Raw genomic sequence first — 15,331 nt, 5'->3', positions numbered from 1 at the left:
GGAGCAAGCTGTGTCCTCAAGGCAGTCCTGCAGCAACAGAACCAGGCACACACAGCCCTTGGGCTGCAAGATGTGCTGAGGGGCAGTTTTGCAGCAACAGAGCCAGGCACACACAGTCCAAGGAGCACAGACCCTGTGTTGAGCAGCAGACTGGCAGTGCTCAGAGAGCCAAAAGGAACAGAGAAGCAATGCAAGGAGCTGGAGACTCGCAAAGCAGTGCAGCCTGCAGCTGGGTGTGGTGAGCAGCTGGGACCAGCAACATGGGGAGAGAGGCTCTGGGCAGGGAGATATCACCAGCCAAGAGGCCCAGCAGGCCAGACTGGGAGAGGGGTCTGGCCACCTAGAGCTTGAGACTGTGTGGCTACTGCCAGAGCAAGCGTGTCCAACCTGCAGCCCCCCTGCAGCTCATCCAGGGCCTTTAAGGGCCTATAAGGAAGAGACTGTGAACTGTCCTTACATTCTGCAGACAGCTGTTTTGATGTCCCCATGCTACAGAGAAGGACTGTGTGTTCTCATTTAACCTTTCTCATTTTTTTCTTATTCTTTTCTCTCTAATCAGTTAGGCTGTGTCTAGACTGCATCTCTTTTCCTTAAAAGGGATGCAAATTAGCCGCATCGCAATTGCAAATGAAGCGGGATTTAGCCATCAGGCTTCCTTGTGCAAGAAATTCATGTTGCCTGTCTACTCATAGTTCTTGCACAAGAAGCACTGATTTCTTACATTAGAACGTCAGCGTTCTTGCGCAAGAACTCACCGCCAGTGTAGACAGGCAACAAGTTTTTGTGCAAAAGTCGATCCTGCGTTGAGGGCGGGGGGCTGGACTCGATGACCTCTCGAGGTCCCTTCCAGTCCTATTATTCTATGATTCTACACTGGCCGCCTGTCTACACGGCCTGGAGCATGATTGAAGGGGGCTCCGCTAATGCAGGAGCGGGATGTAGCCGCCACTGACGCTACACCGGGCCCCCCTTTCACTTCCCTTCCCCGGGCGGGCCTCGGGAGGGAGCACGCGGCACCCCAGTTAGCGATTAAAGGTCTGGCGGGGGGCGGGGCGGAGCGGAGCGGGGGAGGCGGCGGTTTCTGTCAGGGCCGCGGGCGGAGCAGAGGGGACTACAGGGCCCGGCAGGCAACGCGCGGGGCCCGGCGCCGTCCCGACGCTTCCGGGGGCCGGGCCCGGCCTGTGCGCCGGGTGAGAGGGCAGCGCGGCGGCGGCGACATGGCGGCGCCCAGGCAGGCCGCGAGCGCGCAGGCGGTGCCGGCGGCCAAGGAGCGGAGCAAAAAGAAAGCGGGTAAAGGGGGCGGGGGAGAGGCCTGGGCTCCGCGGCGGCCGCTGGGCCGGGGACGGGGACACGCGGCATCGCAGGGCCCCGGCTGTGACGGGTCGGTGCGGTTGGGGAGAGCTGCACGTGGCGATCTAACCCCCCCCCCCCCCATGTGCAGGCAGGAGCCGTGACCGGGCGTCTGGGTTTCGCACCCCTCCTGCACACCGGCCCTCTGCTGCAACCTGCAGCCCCTCCTGTATTTTGACTCCCCCCCCCCCCCTTGTGCACTCGTCAGTCCTCGCCAAAGCCTCCAGATGGAGCCTTCCCGCCCCGACTGCCTGCCCGACCCCAGAGCCCTTTGACCTGCACAGGGATGTAACTTTCTGTGTTTCGTCAGTTAACCAGTTCAATGTTATGTTTAACTGATTAAACAGAAGTGGGTGGAGACTGTTTGGGCCAGGCCCACCGCAGATGGGGGTTACTCCAGCTGGGGTATCCCCTGCCTGCGGCAGTACCACCAGGCCGGAGCAGCCCTCTGCCTGCAGTGGGTCAGGGGGCTGCTCTAGCTCTTGCTGGTTAACTGTAACCAGTAAACGTTACCCAATAAGAGGGATGTTTATCTGCTAGCCATTCATATCCCTCACCTGGAGCCCTTACCTTAGCCCAGTGAAAATGAGCGTTAAGGAGAGTGGTGGAGGTGGAATGTAATTAGTTCTGGGTGGAACCTCAAGGAAGGGCTAAAGTGTTTGGTTTTGTGCTAGTAGAAATTTGGCAATCCCATGTCTGAGCTGGCCCTGTTCCCCATCCCCTGCTGGGGCTCCCTGCAGCAGCATGTAGAGTACAAAAGGCACACCTGGGCTGTGCTGCTCTGGAACTTCTCCTGAGCCACAGTGGTAAGAAGCCTCTTGTTGTCCCCCGCTTACCTGATGTAGGTAAGTACCGAATAGATAGAAGCTGTATAGCAGTTACTTATTAGCAACATTTTGGTACACATTGCTATGTTGCTCCTAAGCAGTATCTGTTGTTGCCAGGCAGTTTGTTCAACTGAAGCTGATTCAGATGGGGGTGGGACAGCCACGTTGGGATATATGGGGTGGGGGAATCTCAAGTTTGGGGGGAATGGATGAAGAGAACCCTGGGTTTGGCAGGGATGCCTCCAGTCAGCAAAACAGCTGAGTGAGCCTTGCTGTTGGGTACAATCTGAGAATGCTCCTGGCAGCTGAATGCTCTAGTTCCATGGTCACCAACCCGTTGATTGCGATCGACTGGTCGATCGCGAGGCGTTCGGGCAACCCCGCCCCCTACTTCCCCCCCCACCCCCGAGAAGCTCCACTACCTACCTCTAGTGTAGTGCCGGCTTCCCGCGGGGTGGACGGAAGTCTTCTCTGAAGCCCGCGTCACTTCCGGGGGTTCCGGAAATGCGCGGGCTGCTCCCCCTCCCACAGCTCTGTTGCGTGCTGGGGGACGGGGCGTTGGCCCTAGAGGAGGAGTGCAGAGGCTTCCCTGCGCCACCGGCGCCGGAGGGGAGAGTTGGGTGCAGGGCTTTCCCTGCGCTGTGGAAGTCGGCCCCGGGGTTTGGCCGCGCTGCGGGAGGGGAGGGAGTTGGCCGGGCCGTGGGAGGGGGTGTTGACTCCGGGGCAGGTGCCCATGGGGGTTGGCCGCGCTGCACCACGGGAAGGGGGGTTTGGCCCCGGAGTAAGTGCCCGCAGGGTTTGGCCGCGCTGCGGGAGGGGTGGGGGTTGCCCCTGGTGCAGGCTCCCGCGGGGGTTTGGCCACGCCACGGAATGGGGAGGAGTTGCCCCCGAGGCAGGCTCCTGTGGGGGTTTGGCTTTCCCTGCATCGCAGGGGGCCCGGAGAAGGCATGTGCTGGCTTCCTGTGGGGAGGAGGGGGAAAGGAAGGGAGAGAGAATCCTGGGAGGAGGCAGATGCAGGTGACTGCTGCCACTGGCACCCTGTCCCCGCTCCCCAGACTCCACTCCCCTGTCCCCAGCTACAGAACTCTGTCCCCATTCCCGTCCCCACTCCCCAAACTCTGTCCCCACTGGCACCCTGTCCCCTGCTGCAAAAGAACCCTGTCCTCTGCCCCCCCAGCACCCAGTTCCCTCCCCTCTGCCCCCAGCCGCAGAACTCTGTCCCCACAAAATGTATAATTATAAATGCTTCATTTTAGATTTAAATAGATTTAAATAGCATGAATAAAAAAAAGACCATTTATTTTATAACTATAAACACGTGATTTTAATTTTATATATCGCATAATTTAAAAATAAAGTGTTTGTCAGAGTGTGTAAATAAGGGATGGGGATAGCAAGTGATGGACAGAAGGAGAATAGAAAGGGACGGGGCTTCAAGGAAGGGGCGGTAGATCTTCACTTGTTCTGAGATTTAAAAAGTGATCTTCGGTGTAAAAAGGTTGGAGACCACTGCTCTAGTTTGAGAATGGAGAGAGCACTGTGCATAGCCTGCAATGGAGTGGCAGAGAGTAGTCAGCTCCTAGTACCAACAGTGGAGGTGGGAGGGGAAAGGGGATGGGGGTCTCCTTTTCCACTATTATGAAAAGTATGCTCACATGCTTGTAACTGGGATGGTGGGTATAGCTTAATGTATTGGGGTCTGGGGAGGAGATCCGTGATACTTCCAACTGCAGTATAGAAACTACTGCCACCTGCAAGCTAGATATTGATAAAGGGAGGAAGAAACATTCTTTGTTATTCCTGGACTCCAGTTTCACACACACTCACCCCTGTAAAATTACTCTTTTCCACACCCTCCCCCCAACACATGCTGTCCATGCAGGCTCTCTAAGGAAGAGCAGGTGAACAGGGCTGTGTACCCTAGAGTTGTGCTAAGGGGCCATGGTGAGGAGGGAAGCCAAAAGATTAAGTGGGAGGGGGAGGAGAGCAGCACCCCCACATGCCTCCCAATCTCTGTCCTCGATGTGACATCACAAATGTGTTGGTCATCTGCTGTGGCTACATTGCTGTTGCTGAGTGGACAACTCTCAGTAGGAAAGTGTTCCTAAGGGAAATGTTGCTTGGGTTGTGACCCTATGCCAGCTTCTACTTAGGCAGGGCTGCCTCTGATGTGCAGGCAGGCAGGCAACAGGCTCCACATCAAGATGCAGCTCCCACCCAGTGAGCAGAGGGAGCCCAGCTGGGAAGGGGAGACAAGAGAGGAGTGAGTGGGAGAGGCAGGGCCAAGGGTGGGCATTTGGGGATCTGGCATTAAAAAAGGTTCAGAAAAGGGCAACTAAAATGAGTAGGGATTTGGAACAGGTCCCATATGAGGAGAGGCTAAAGAGACTGGAATTTTTCAGTTTAGAAGGGAAGAGACTGAGGGTATGTGTGATAGAAGTATATAAAAAGTATATTGGAGAAATTGGAGAGGGTCCAGAGAAGAGCAACAAGAATGATTAAAGGTCTAGAGAACATGACCTATGAAGGAAGGCTGAAAAAATTGGGTTTGTTTACTTTAGAAAAGAGAAGACTGAGGGGGAGATATGATAGCTGTTTTCAGGTATCTAAAAGAGTGTCATAAGGAGGAGGGAGAAAACTTTGTTAAACTTGGCCTCTGAGGATAGAACAAGAAGCAATGGGCTTAAACTGTAGCAAGGGAGGTTTAGGTTGGACATTAGGAAAAAGTTCCTAACTGTGAGGGTGATTAAACATAGGAATAAATTGCCTAGGGAGGTTGTGGAATCTCCATCTGTGGAGATATTTAAGAGTAGGTTGGATAAATGTCTATCAGGGATGGTCTAGACAGTATTTGGTCCTGCCATGGAGACAGGGGACTGGACTCGACCTCTCGAAGTCCCTTCCAGTCCTAGTATTATATGATTCTATGAAAATCATGTGTGATGTGAAAAGGGTGCATAAAGAAAAGTTATTTACTTGTTCACATAATATAAGAACTAGAGGACACCAAATTAAATTAATGGGTAGCAGGTTTAAAACGAATAAAAGAAAATTCTTCACACAGACACAGTCAACCTGTAGAATTCCTTGTCAGAGGAGGCTGTGAAGGGTAGGACTATAATAGAGTTTAAAAAAGAGCTAGATAAATTCATGTAAGCTAGGTTCATAAAAGGCTATTAGCCAGGGGGTAAGAAATGGTGTCCCTGGCCTCTTTTTGTCAAAGGCAGGAGATGGATGGCAGGAGACAAATCGATTGATCATTGTCTTCGGTCCACCCCCTCTGGGGCACCTGACACTGACCACTGTCGGCAGACAGGATACTGGGCTAGACAGACCTTTGGTCTGACCCAGTATGGCCATTCTTATGTTCTTATGTTACAGAAAGCACGATTGAGGGGGATTTTCTGTCTTTCAAATACTACTTTGTCATTTGGAAGCACATAATACCAAGAATTTTAGACGTAACTAGGCCAAGAATAATCCAGTCCCCTGTAAACTGAATGTTGGGGGACTGTCTTCTTTCTGTTAGTTTTAAAACAAATCTTTTTCCCCTCATTTATAACAGTTAGTTCCCACTCCCTCTAGTGGTGGTGATAGATTTCATCTTTGCCAAGCATTTGAGAATGTAGTTTGTTTTAAAACTACACAAAATAAGGGTCTAGTTTTTCAAACTTAGTTATGTACCTGATCTTTAAATATGCAGGCACTCTCATTGCCATCAAGGATAAGAGGTTTGACTGCTGGAGTTCTATCACACCAATTGCTCTAATTATGAAGAAATTCTGACAATGTTGGTTTGAATTATTTTGTAACAAAGTGAGGTACTTGAAGACATGTTGTGCTTCTCACCTGCCTGACTAAACCACTCCTCATAATAAAGAAGTGTTGTTACTCAATTTGAATAATGCACAAAATAATTTTGTAATTTTATTTAATTTAGGGTGAGCACTCTTCAGAGATCACCCTAATCACTAAATAAAAATTATTCCGCAAATGTCAGTCACAAAATCTTTTCTTGTTTCCTGCTCAGAAACATGTCTAACTACATAATGTTACATTTTCTGCCAGGTAATTGTTTTTTATAATGTCTGCTAAGCAGAAAAAAATATCTGAGCAAACAAATGAAACAATTTAAATCTTTCCAACTTCATATTTTTATTAGAATTCATCATTATGAGGTTGGATGGCTAAAGTAATTAGTAATGGTATATGACATTTCTCAGTTCGAGCTCCAGTTCATCAAGCAGTATCATTGGAAAGCTGAAAACTGGTTTTTTTATATTAAATGATTTATTAGGCTCAATCTATTTTCAAAAGAGCAAATGTTCAGTCAATAGAATCACTGTCAGAGTTAATTAATGCCTATGTCAACCTCTCCCCAGCAGACAAGGGAGACGCGGAGCTAGTGCTCTCCCCCCCCCCCCCCAGCAGACCAGGGAGACACGGAGCGGCTTTTCTCGCCGTGGAGGACGTGGGCGGCGGGACCGTGGCGCGTCTTGGCGGGACCGCTGCCCGCATTCTCCGCGGCGAGTCCCCAGCAGCTTGTCAGGTGGACTGCTTAAAGGTTCGGGGGCAGCCCACCATGCCGAATGTCCCAGAGGCATGGTTCAATGCTTTTTATGGAGAGTTTTGAAACTGTGGAGTTTTGTTCTGAATAGGAACAAAATGTTTGAGAGCCCCTGTTGTTTAACCTTACTAAATAAATAAACACAATTAAAATCAAATAATCAAAAGGTTGGCTAACAAATCTGAAACCTCCTCCAGTAAACTTGCTTTTTAGCAGAAAGCTGGTTCATCCATTTTTTCAAGTAATTCTTGTACGAGAGAGCACATACTTAGAAAAAATATAAATGAATAAAATAACCGCGTTTTCCTTGTGCTTTTACCTCAGTACCTAATATGCTGTCAAAATCACAGAATCCATCCATAAGTATCTCTGTATGAAAACACGCAAGAGAAATGGGCTTTCATTTTTGCATTAAAGTCATGTACATAGTTAATATGATCCTATATAAATTACTTTGCATCATGTCTTTACATTTGATGAATCCCTTTAAAAAAAACAGGAAAGAAAGGAAAAAGAAAACTACTGGCAATTTGACACCTCTTTATACTTGGAGTTTGAAGGCGACAGTGGGGGAGGCACCCCGCACTAGCTGCTTCCCCCCAGCAGAGCAGGGAGATGCAAAGCTAGCACCGCCCCGCCTCTCTCCCCCCGCCCAGCAGACCAGGGAGACGCAGAGCGGCTTTTCTCAGCAGACACCTCAGCTTGAGAATAAAGGACTGAGGGAAGTGAGGTGTGGGAGAATAAAACTGAGCTCTGGAGAAATGTTTGGCTAGAGTTTCTCTACAATATGTACCAGTTCCGACTTACATACAAATTCAACTTAAGAACAAACCTACAGTCCCTATCTTGTACGTAACCCGGGGACTGCCTGTACTCCATACTCCTCTAAAATTAGACCTTCCCTCCCCCAAGGTTTAGAATTGTTAAGCTAGTGCCTGTTGTGATCATTAAACGAAAAAGAATTATTTGTTGCAGAGAAAAGCGCTCTAATGCAAGTGAATTTTTATTTGTAACAGTAGATGAGTCAGAACTTCTCACTGTTCCGGATGGATGGAAAGAACCAGCCTTTACAAGAGAAGATAATCCTAGAGGGCTTTTGGAAGAAAGCAGCTTTGCAACTCTGTTCCCAAAATACAGAGAAGCTTACCTGAAAGAGTGTTGGCCATTGGTGCAGAAAGCCTTGAATGAATATGTATGAATAATTCCTAGATATACATTAAATAAATGTATATTATACAATTTCAAAGATTTATTACACAAAATGTTTATGATTTAAAGCAAAATCATGCAGGAAAGTGTTTTACAATATTTTAAATATATATTTCTTAATATGATAACTCATATTAGAATGGAGTTCTGCACTCTGATTTCTAAACTAAATTCCAGCTTAATAATTTAAAATAAAACTGCACACTAAAGATGTTAAGAGGCAGGTTACCCCCCTCTTCACTGCAACGGCTCCTGTCCTCAGGGGGTCCCAACTGTCTACTTGGTCCCCTTGTGGACAGGAGCTGCTGCTGGGGTAACTTCCCCTGCCACCTGCCCTTCTCCCTCTGCACTGCTGCCTCTAACAGAGGCACCAGTGCGGGAGTACCGCAAAGACGGTGCTAGGGGGAGCCAGCTTTTAAGACAGCTCCCCCCAGCACCGGGTCCTGCTTCTTCTCCTTCCTTTTCCCCCCGGCTGCCTCTAATTAAAGAGGCAGGTAGGGCAGCTATGTGGGGGGAATGCAAGCAGTTGACTCAACTATCCTGTAAGCTTAGGCTTATTGAGTAGTCAACTAATTTTATATCCCTACTGCACACACCATAAAAATGGAAATATTTTATTTTGATGGTAGACTACATGTGATTAAACGTTACTTTTAATTTTTTTTAATAAATATTGCAGCATGTGAATGCAACGTTGGACTTAATTGAAGGTAGTATGACTGTCACCACAACTAAGAAGACTTTTGATCCATATATGATCATCAGGGCAAGAGACTTAATAAAGCTTTTATCAAGAAGTGTTCCATTTGAACAGGTTTGTAGCTAAAACCACATGTATGTCAAGTATTCATTAGGCAGTTTTAAAATTGAAATTTATTTACGGTATATTAAAGTATGTTCATTTTATATTCACGTGGGGTTTTTTTAAGTTTGATTTTTTTCAAGTAAAGTCAGTAGGCGAGAATAAAGTATAATTATTCAAAAGAAAAAAAATATCTAGGAATAATGAAACTGTTTTTAAATCAGTGTGACAGACTACATTGTTCCATTGACTTTTATTTAGTAATAAGTGATGATTTGTGCTTTGATAGTTCTGACACAGTGCTGATTGCCTGTATGTTTGCCCTTCTCTTTTATTTGTAACATAGCTTTGATTTTCCTTTTTAGGCAGTACGCATCCTTCAGGATGAAACTGCATGTGACATCATTAAAATAGGGTCTCTAGTGAGAAACAGAGAGAGATTTATAAAAAGAAGACAAAGGCTCATTGGGCCGAAAGGGTCCACTCTGAAGGTACATCTTACAAGTGTATTAATTAGGATCTTAACTCTGTGAAGTTAATTATCTAAGTGTCACTTATTCCTTCTGGTTTTTTTTGGTTTTTGTGTGTAGGCACTGGAACTGTTAACAAACTGTTATATCATGGTTCAGGGGAACACTGTTTCAGCTCTGGGACCTTTTAATGGGCTAAAAGAGGTAAGAGAGGGCATTACCTACCTTTTAAATAGACCTCTGTCCCACTCCATCCTTAACATGCCTCCACTACTGTTCCAGGTAGGACCAGCCTACTCCCATTCCCTAACAACAGATCATATAGCTAGCACCTAGCTACTTCTGAGACAGTTCCCCATCCCAGCAAGCTCAGAATTCTTCAAACCCTCCAAACACCCCCATCAACCAACACAAGTATCCCTTGAAATCCTTCATCTCTGGACTCACTCACTTTCCATGTGTTATCCCAGCCATTGCTTGGGGCACCCTGTATGTAACCATAAGGAGAAGCTGATAGTTACGTTCAAATTATTGTTGGGATGCAAATTAACTCGTTGGATAATTTGTATGAATGTCACACATGGATCTGCACTAAACTTGACATCTCTCCTGATTGCAAGAAAAGTAAGTGGGTCAACCTACATCGTGAGCAGCAGGAGAAAACCAATGCAGACATTGGAGTTACTTGAGGATGCAAATATTGCTAAGACCTTTGCTTATTAAGCTGACCAATATTGTCTCATTGTTTCCTAGTATTCCCCTGCCTGCCTATACCCTTCTGTTGTCTCTTACTTGGATTGTGAGCTCCTTGGAGCCATCCTTTTGTTCTGTGTTTGTTCCACACCTAAATTAATGGGCAGGTGCTATAGTAATACAAATGTTAGTGAAGGTATATGGAAAACACTATTTTTCAGTGTCAGTGAAATTAGTTTGTCAGATTGAATGCTATTTTCAGTTGCGAACTCTGCAGGAGAATTTTAAAAGTACTGGAATTATAACACATATATGTAAACGTTTCTGTGGGTTGTGAGTATTGTAAACTTCATTTTAAAAAAATCTAAATTTGATGGTAAATTTGACTTGATTGTGTCTTTTTACATAGAAGATGCCATTAATACAAAAATCATATTTCTGCCTGAACACTTTTTGCTTTTGTTGTTGGGAACTAAAAATAGTTAGTTTTAAGATAACGAATATAAAAAGATTTAGAAAAAAAGTATTTCTCTGAAGGTCCATTTGTGCAAAGGATGTCAAAGAAATCATTGTGTATTTAGGACTTTCATTTATGATGATTTAGAATGTTGATCATGTTTTCTGTTTCTTTTGCATTCTTTTAAACCTAGGTTAGAAAAGTGGTTCTGGACACTATGAAGAATATTCATCCTATATATAACATTAAGGTGGGTGTAGTCTGGTGTATTATAGTAACTCTGCATTGTGTCAGGGGTTGCATCTTTGCTGATCTTTCTGTATTAAGACCTTGTCACAAGGTCTCTTAATTTATAAAAAGCTGTATCAATTAAGTATTTCTGTGATACTTTATTTTGTGGTTTTCTCTTATAATGCAGTTTTGAAAATAATCTTTTACAGTATATTGATTTGAATATATTTCTGGTTGTTATGGTACAGTGTAATCAATAATAATATCTGACAAAGGACCAAAGGAAAAAATGTGTGTTGATCTGTGTGTATCCATGTTAGCAGCTTGATATTCATTAATATAATAACATCAGGGAAGCTTCCCTGGTACCAGTAATGTGTCTGAGTCTCTTTAAAAAGAACTTTTTGCTCCTGCTTGAATCACCCAATTTCCCTGTGAATATAGATGATTGGCTGTATTTTTAAATAACTGGGCTTAGCAGCTGTCAGTTATATGTTTTAAGTTATATTTCTTTTCTATGTTTTGAAATTATTGAAGACTCTCATGATTAAAAGAGAGCTGTCAAAGGACCCTGAACTAAGAACACAAAGCTGGGAACGATTTTTGCCTCAGTTCAAACGCAAGAACTTGAACAAACGCAAGGAGCCAAAGAAGAAAAATGTTAAGAAGGAGTACACGCCTTTCCCACCTCCACAACCAGAAAGCCAGGTCAGTCCAAGCCTTGGATAGTTCCATAGAAAAGATAAGGAGACCTAAAATCTTGCTCATGTGTAACTAGGAGCATTAGTCAGTTGATACCAGATGCTTTCCTCAGTATCTTTACTTTTACATAGGTAAAGTATCTCAGGAATCATACATGGTTTTTTTTGTTTTGTTTTTGTTTTTTACAGGTTGATAAAGAATTAGCAAGTGGTGAATACTTCTTGAAAGAAAGCCAGAAGAAACGAAAGAGGGTGGAAGAGATAAAGGTAAAGTTGTTCTAATTTGTTTCAGCCTTCAGCAAAAAGAAAATGGGTTTGTTTTTTTGGTCTGTTGGATTCTGCTCTGGCAATGTGTTTGACTTTTTTTATTTTTAATTTTAGGCAAAACAGGCAGCAGCCATAAGTAGGAGACAAGAGGAAAGAAAAAAAGCTTTTATCCCCCCCAAGGAAAAGCCAGCTATAAAACCTAAGAAAGGTAATAGTTGTTTCCTGTTTTTAGAATCCTTGGTACTGCTTTTTTAGCTGCTATTCCTTTGGTAGGTGGCTATTTACCAACCAAAGTATATGGAGCATGAAGTGTGAAATTCATCTTGCGAGTAAGGAGGTTCAGCACAAAGCCGCCTTGCTATTTAAGCCCAATGGAGATACGTGCGGAAATGGAAGAGATGAAGCAGTCCACAGCAGTACCTTTGCATTTTTTGTGTAATATAGTGATATTGGGGCAAACCAGAGGGGGCCTATTAGATTATCAGTTATGCAGGAGGCAAGTTTGCTACATCATTCTGTGAGCTGGAATAGAAGCTATGAAGGTCTGCTGATTTTTACACTTTTTAGCAGCTTATTTAATTAAAAGAACTTACTGATGAACATGGTTGATACTTCAAACATAAAGACATTACTTAGAGGGGAAAAATTGAGATTCTGAAGATGTGTCCCATCATGAATTGGAACAAAATTGAACACTCTAATGTTTGTGAACTGAGAGTCTGGGGAAAAAGGTATCATTGGATCAACCAGAATGTTTGTTTCAGCATTTTTGAAGCTTAATACATTTCAACGGGTTTTTTTGGATATCTGAAAAATACTTTTTATTTTTAATATTTTGCTGTGATGACTTAAATTAGTAAACAAAAAGTTGTTGTGACTCAAAAGGAGAATTTTCCACTCCAAAATGTTCAAGTGGGACATTTTGGCAACTTTAATCTTTCTTTTTTTCTTAAAAAAAAAAAAAGAAAGAAAAAAGAAATAAATTAATCAAAACCAACCCTTTTGTGCAGTTTGGTTTTGATAAAGAGCATTTTTCTCATGGAACAATGGTTTTGGCAAAAAATTCTCAACCGGTTATACTTTTTCTACTGTAAATCTCTCAGCCTTCCAACCACAGAGTTAGAGAACTGAAATCCACGCATGTCAGCTCAATTCTGTACTCCAATAAGAATTAGCGTAAGTGAGATAAGAATACTTTATTCTGTCTCATGATTTCTGCCCAAGAGGGAAGTGGTGGCAAGACATCTCAATGTCCTGGTTTATATGTGGTATTAAAACTGTTTTATTAAAATCACTGTTTTCAAAGACTGCTGGCTGGGGAAGGGGGAAAAAACCCCATGCCAACCTGCTTCCCCCCCCCCCCCCCCCCCAAGTGTATCTTCCTTTCTTATTTCCCTCCTCCTTGTTAGACACAGTTCATTGTGTATATTCATGGGATCCTTGTCTAGATCATTTCCAGTAGATATTAGGGGGGGGAAATGAGGAGGGATGTTTCTCATATGTGTGGTGTTTTTTTTATATATAATCCTGTAGCTTCTACTGAAACAAAAATTGATATTGAAGCCATCAAGGAAAAGGTGAAAAAAGCAAAGAAGAAGAAACTGGGAGCACTTCCAGTGGAAGAAGTTAAATTAAAAATTGCAGCAGATGAAAAGAAAAAGAAGAAAAAGAAATGATTTGTGAACTGGTACACCAACATTTCTCTGACACTTGCAAAGGAACTGTTTTTGTGCTTTGAAGATTTAAGACTCGGGGTTATACTGCAGCTAATACTGCTGAAAAGATTTTAAAAACATGTTTATGATAAAGAATATTTTGGGGATTTATGGACCTAATTAAGCAGTGTAAAATCTTTGGAGTTTGAAAAGAAAATAGTTTGGTATCTTCTTTGTCACATCCTAAATAATTGTGAGAAGGTACAGTAATATCTTTTCACTATTCACATCATACTTCTGGGAGCAATTAGGGATTTTTAAACCCTACATGAAGGTTTTTGGTATTGCATAATACAAAAAGCAAGTTTTGGAAGCTGGTACAGAATACCAAACCTCAGGCATTTGACAGAGAAAGCAGGTTTGTTTGTTTTTAAAGAAACGTTTCTATAACAGGCTGGTGCTGTATAACAAGCTTCAGATATGGAGGTGTTAAATCTGATGACTTGTAAAAGCAACTGGTTGTATTTTTATATATTATGTCTTTCTGTTTATCAGAGCTGATATTTATTTTTTCATATGTGTGTGGTGTATTTTTTAACTGTTTTTCCTCTCTACGTTATAACATGACTGAAACACATGTGGTATTACTTCCAGGTATAGTATGCACGTACCTATTGTAAGACAATTGTTTAATTTCAGTTGGTTTGTCAGGCTAGCTGTCCTGGCAAATTATTTCTAAATTGGCCTGTAATAAAGGTCCTATAATGAGCTTTATGCACGTGGGTTGCTTACCTTTGATTTCAACTGGCAAGGTCCCATGGAACTCACTGAAGAATAAAAGCACTTATTTCTCCATAAAAATGCAGAATTTTGGAGCTATTATTGAGGCCATCTAAGGATATGGCAATATCAAACCAGTGCACAACTAAAATTTAGTTCTTACCCTTACTAATTAACTTGTGAAAATTATTGGTTACCATTTAATTTAAGTGTAGCATAACTATATCATCAGAATGGCATTGCTGGGTCAGACTAAACCAATATCCTGTCTTCTAATGGTGGCTAATGCCAGGTGCTTCAGAGGGAATGAATAGAATAAATAATCAAGTGATCCATCCTCTGTGTCTCATTCTCAGCTTCTGTCAAACAGGTTAGGTTAACCCTCCCTGCCTGTTCTGCAACATATAGTACCACCATCAGAACTGCTGTTTATTAAGTCTGAATCCTTAATTTGGATTCACAATTGAGTAGCTGTGATTTGTTTTTAAAAGGTGCTTATGACCCACAGGGAGTGTCTAAAAACCTTACAAAATCTTAATGTGGGGATTAAACTGATCCGATGACTTGGTTAGAACGAACGTGAAGGTTGTAAAAGGGAATGAGGTAATAATGGGTAAAGAATTTTACTCCAGTTTTTGCAAAGGACATCATAATATTTTATACATTTTCTTTGAGTCTTGTATGTAAAGTCTGATTTACAATCATCACAATGAAGCTTATCATATGGGAATTTCTGTAGGAATGTTTCAGTGTGTTTGAAAAGTCATGTGAATGATCTGAACGTTTAAATACTCTTCCCTAGACAAGAAGTGAAGTAAACAGCACATAGTAAGCTACAGAGGGAAGGAAAAATCTTACTGTATTTAACTTCCCTCTGCACACAGCACCAGCGGAACCTGTGTGTTCCTCTTTTATAGTAGGAAGTGGGCTACATATCCTTTATGAACAGATGTAATCATATATTTGCATGAGACATCTTGAACAGACAACTGCCTGAATCTGGATAGTTGAGTTCTGGATTCTAAGTCCAAAGATGCATTGACTGGTATTAACAATCCCTACTGAAAGCTCCTTGGTTATGTCTACACTGGCAGCTCGGAGAGAGTCCCAAGATTTGCCACTGGAGATGTTGCAAATCCTTATTTAATCGAAATGTTTTGGAAGAGGTGAGAGGAGCAGTGGGGGCTTTGGCTTTTTGTATTTTGGATCTGGGGAGTGGCTGGAGTCCACGCCTACAAACATCATTCTCATACGTAGTCTGGTAAACTAATGGGATAGGTAAAGCTACTCATGTGCCTAAGTGCTTGCAGGATCAGAGGCCC

At 43.4% G+C, this 15,331-nt stretch overlaps 1 protein-coding gene across 3 annotated transcripts; it reads left to right on the top strand.

Annotated features, from left to right (window-relative positions):
* The first annotated feature begins 1,158 nt into the window (after positions 1 to 1,158).
* KRR1 (KRR1 small subunit processome component) lies at positions 1,159 to 14,003 on the top strand. Of its 3 annotated transcripts, none has more exons than XM_075932059.1 (10): positions 1,159 to 1,290; positions 7,761 to 7,936; positions 8,633 to 8,767; positions 9,121 to 9,246; positions 9,346 to 9,429; positions 10,569 to 10,625; positions 11,144 to 11,314; positions 11,497 to 11,574; positions 11,689 to 11,782; positions 13,108 to 14,003. In XM_075932059.1, exons 1-10 carry the CDS (start codon positions 1,218 to 1,220, stop codon positions 13,248 to 13,250), a joined length of 1,137 nt encoding a protein of 378 aa, XP_075788174.1. In that variant the 5' UTR covers positions 1,159 to 1,217; the 3' UTR covers positions 13,251 to 14,003. The 3 variants fall into 3 exon arrangements, with proteins under 3 accessions (XP_075788174.1, XP_075788186.1, XP_075788178.1); XM_075932063.1 differs by having other exon boundaries at positions 1,163 to 1,290; positions 7,764 to 7,936; XM_075932071.1 differs by lacking the exon at positions 9,346 to 9,429.
* Positions 14,004 to 15,331: the final 1,328 nt, after the last annotated feature.

This window comes from Pelodiscus sinensis, chromosome 1, assembly GCF_049634645.1.
Source record: "Pelodiscus sinensis isolate JC-2024 chromosome 1, ASM4963464v1, whole genome shotgun sequence".
In the NCBI taxonomy this organism is placed as follows: Eukaryota; Metazoa; Chordata; order Testudines; family Trionychidae; genus Pelodiscus; species Pelodiscus sinensis.
This window is presented reverse-complemented; position numbering and strand designations above follow the sequence as displayed.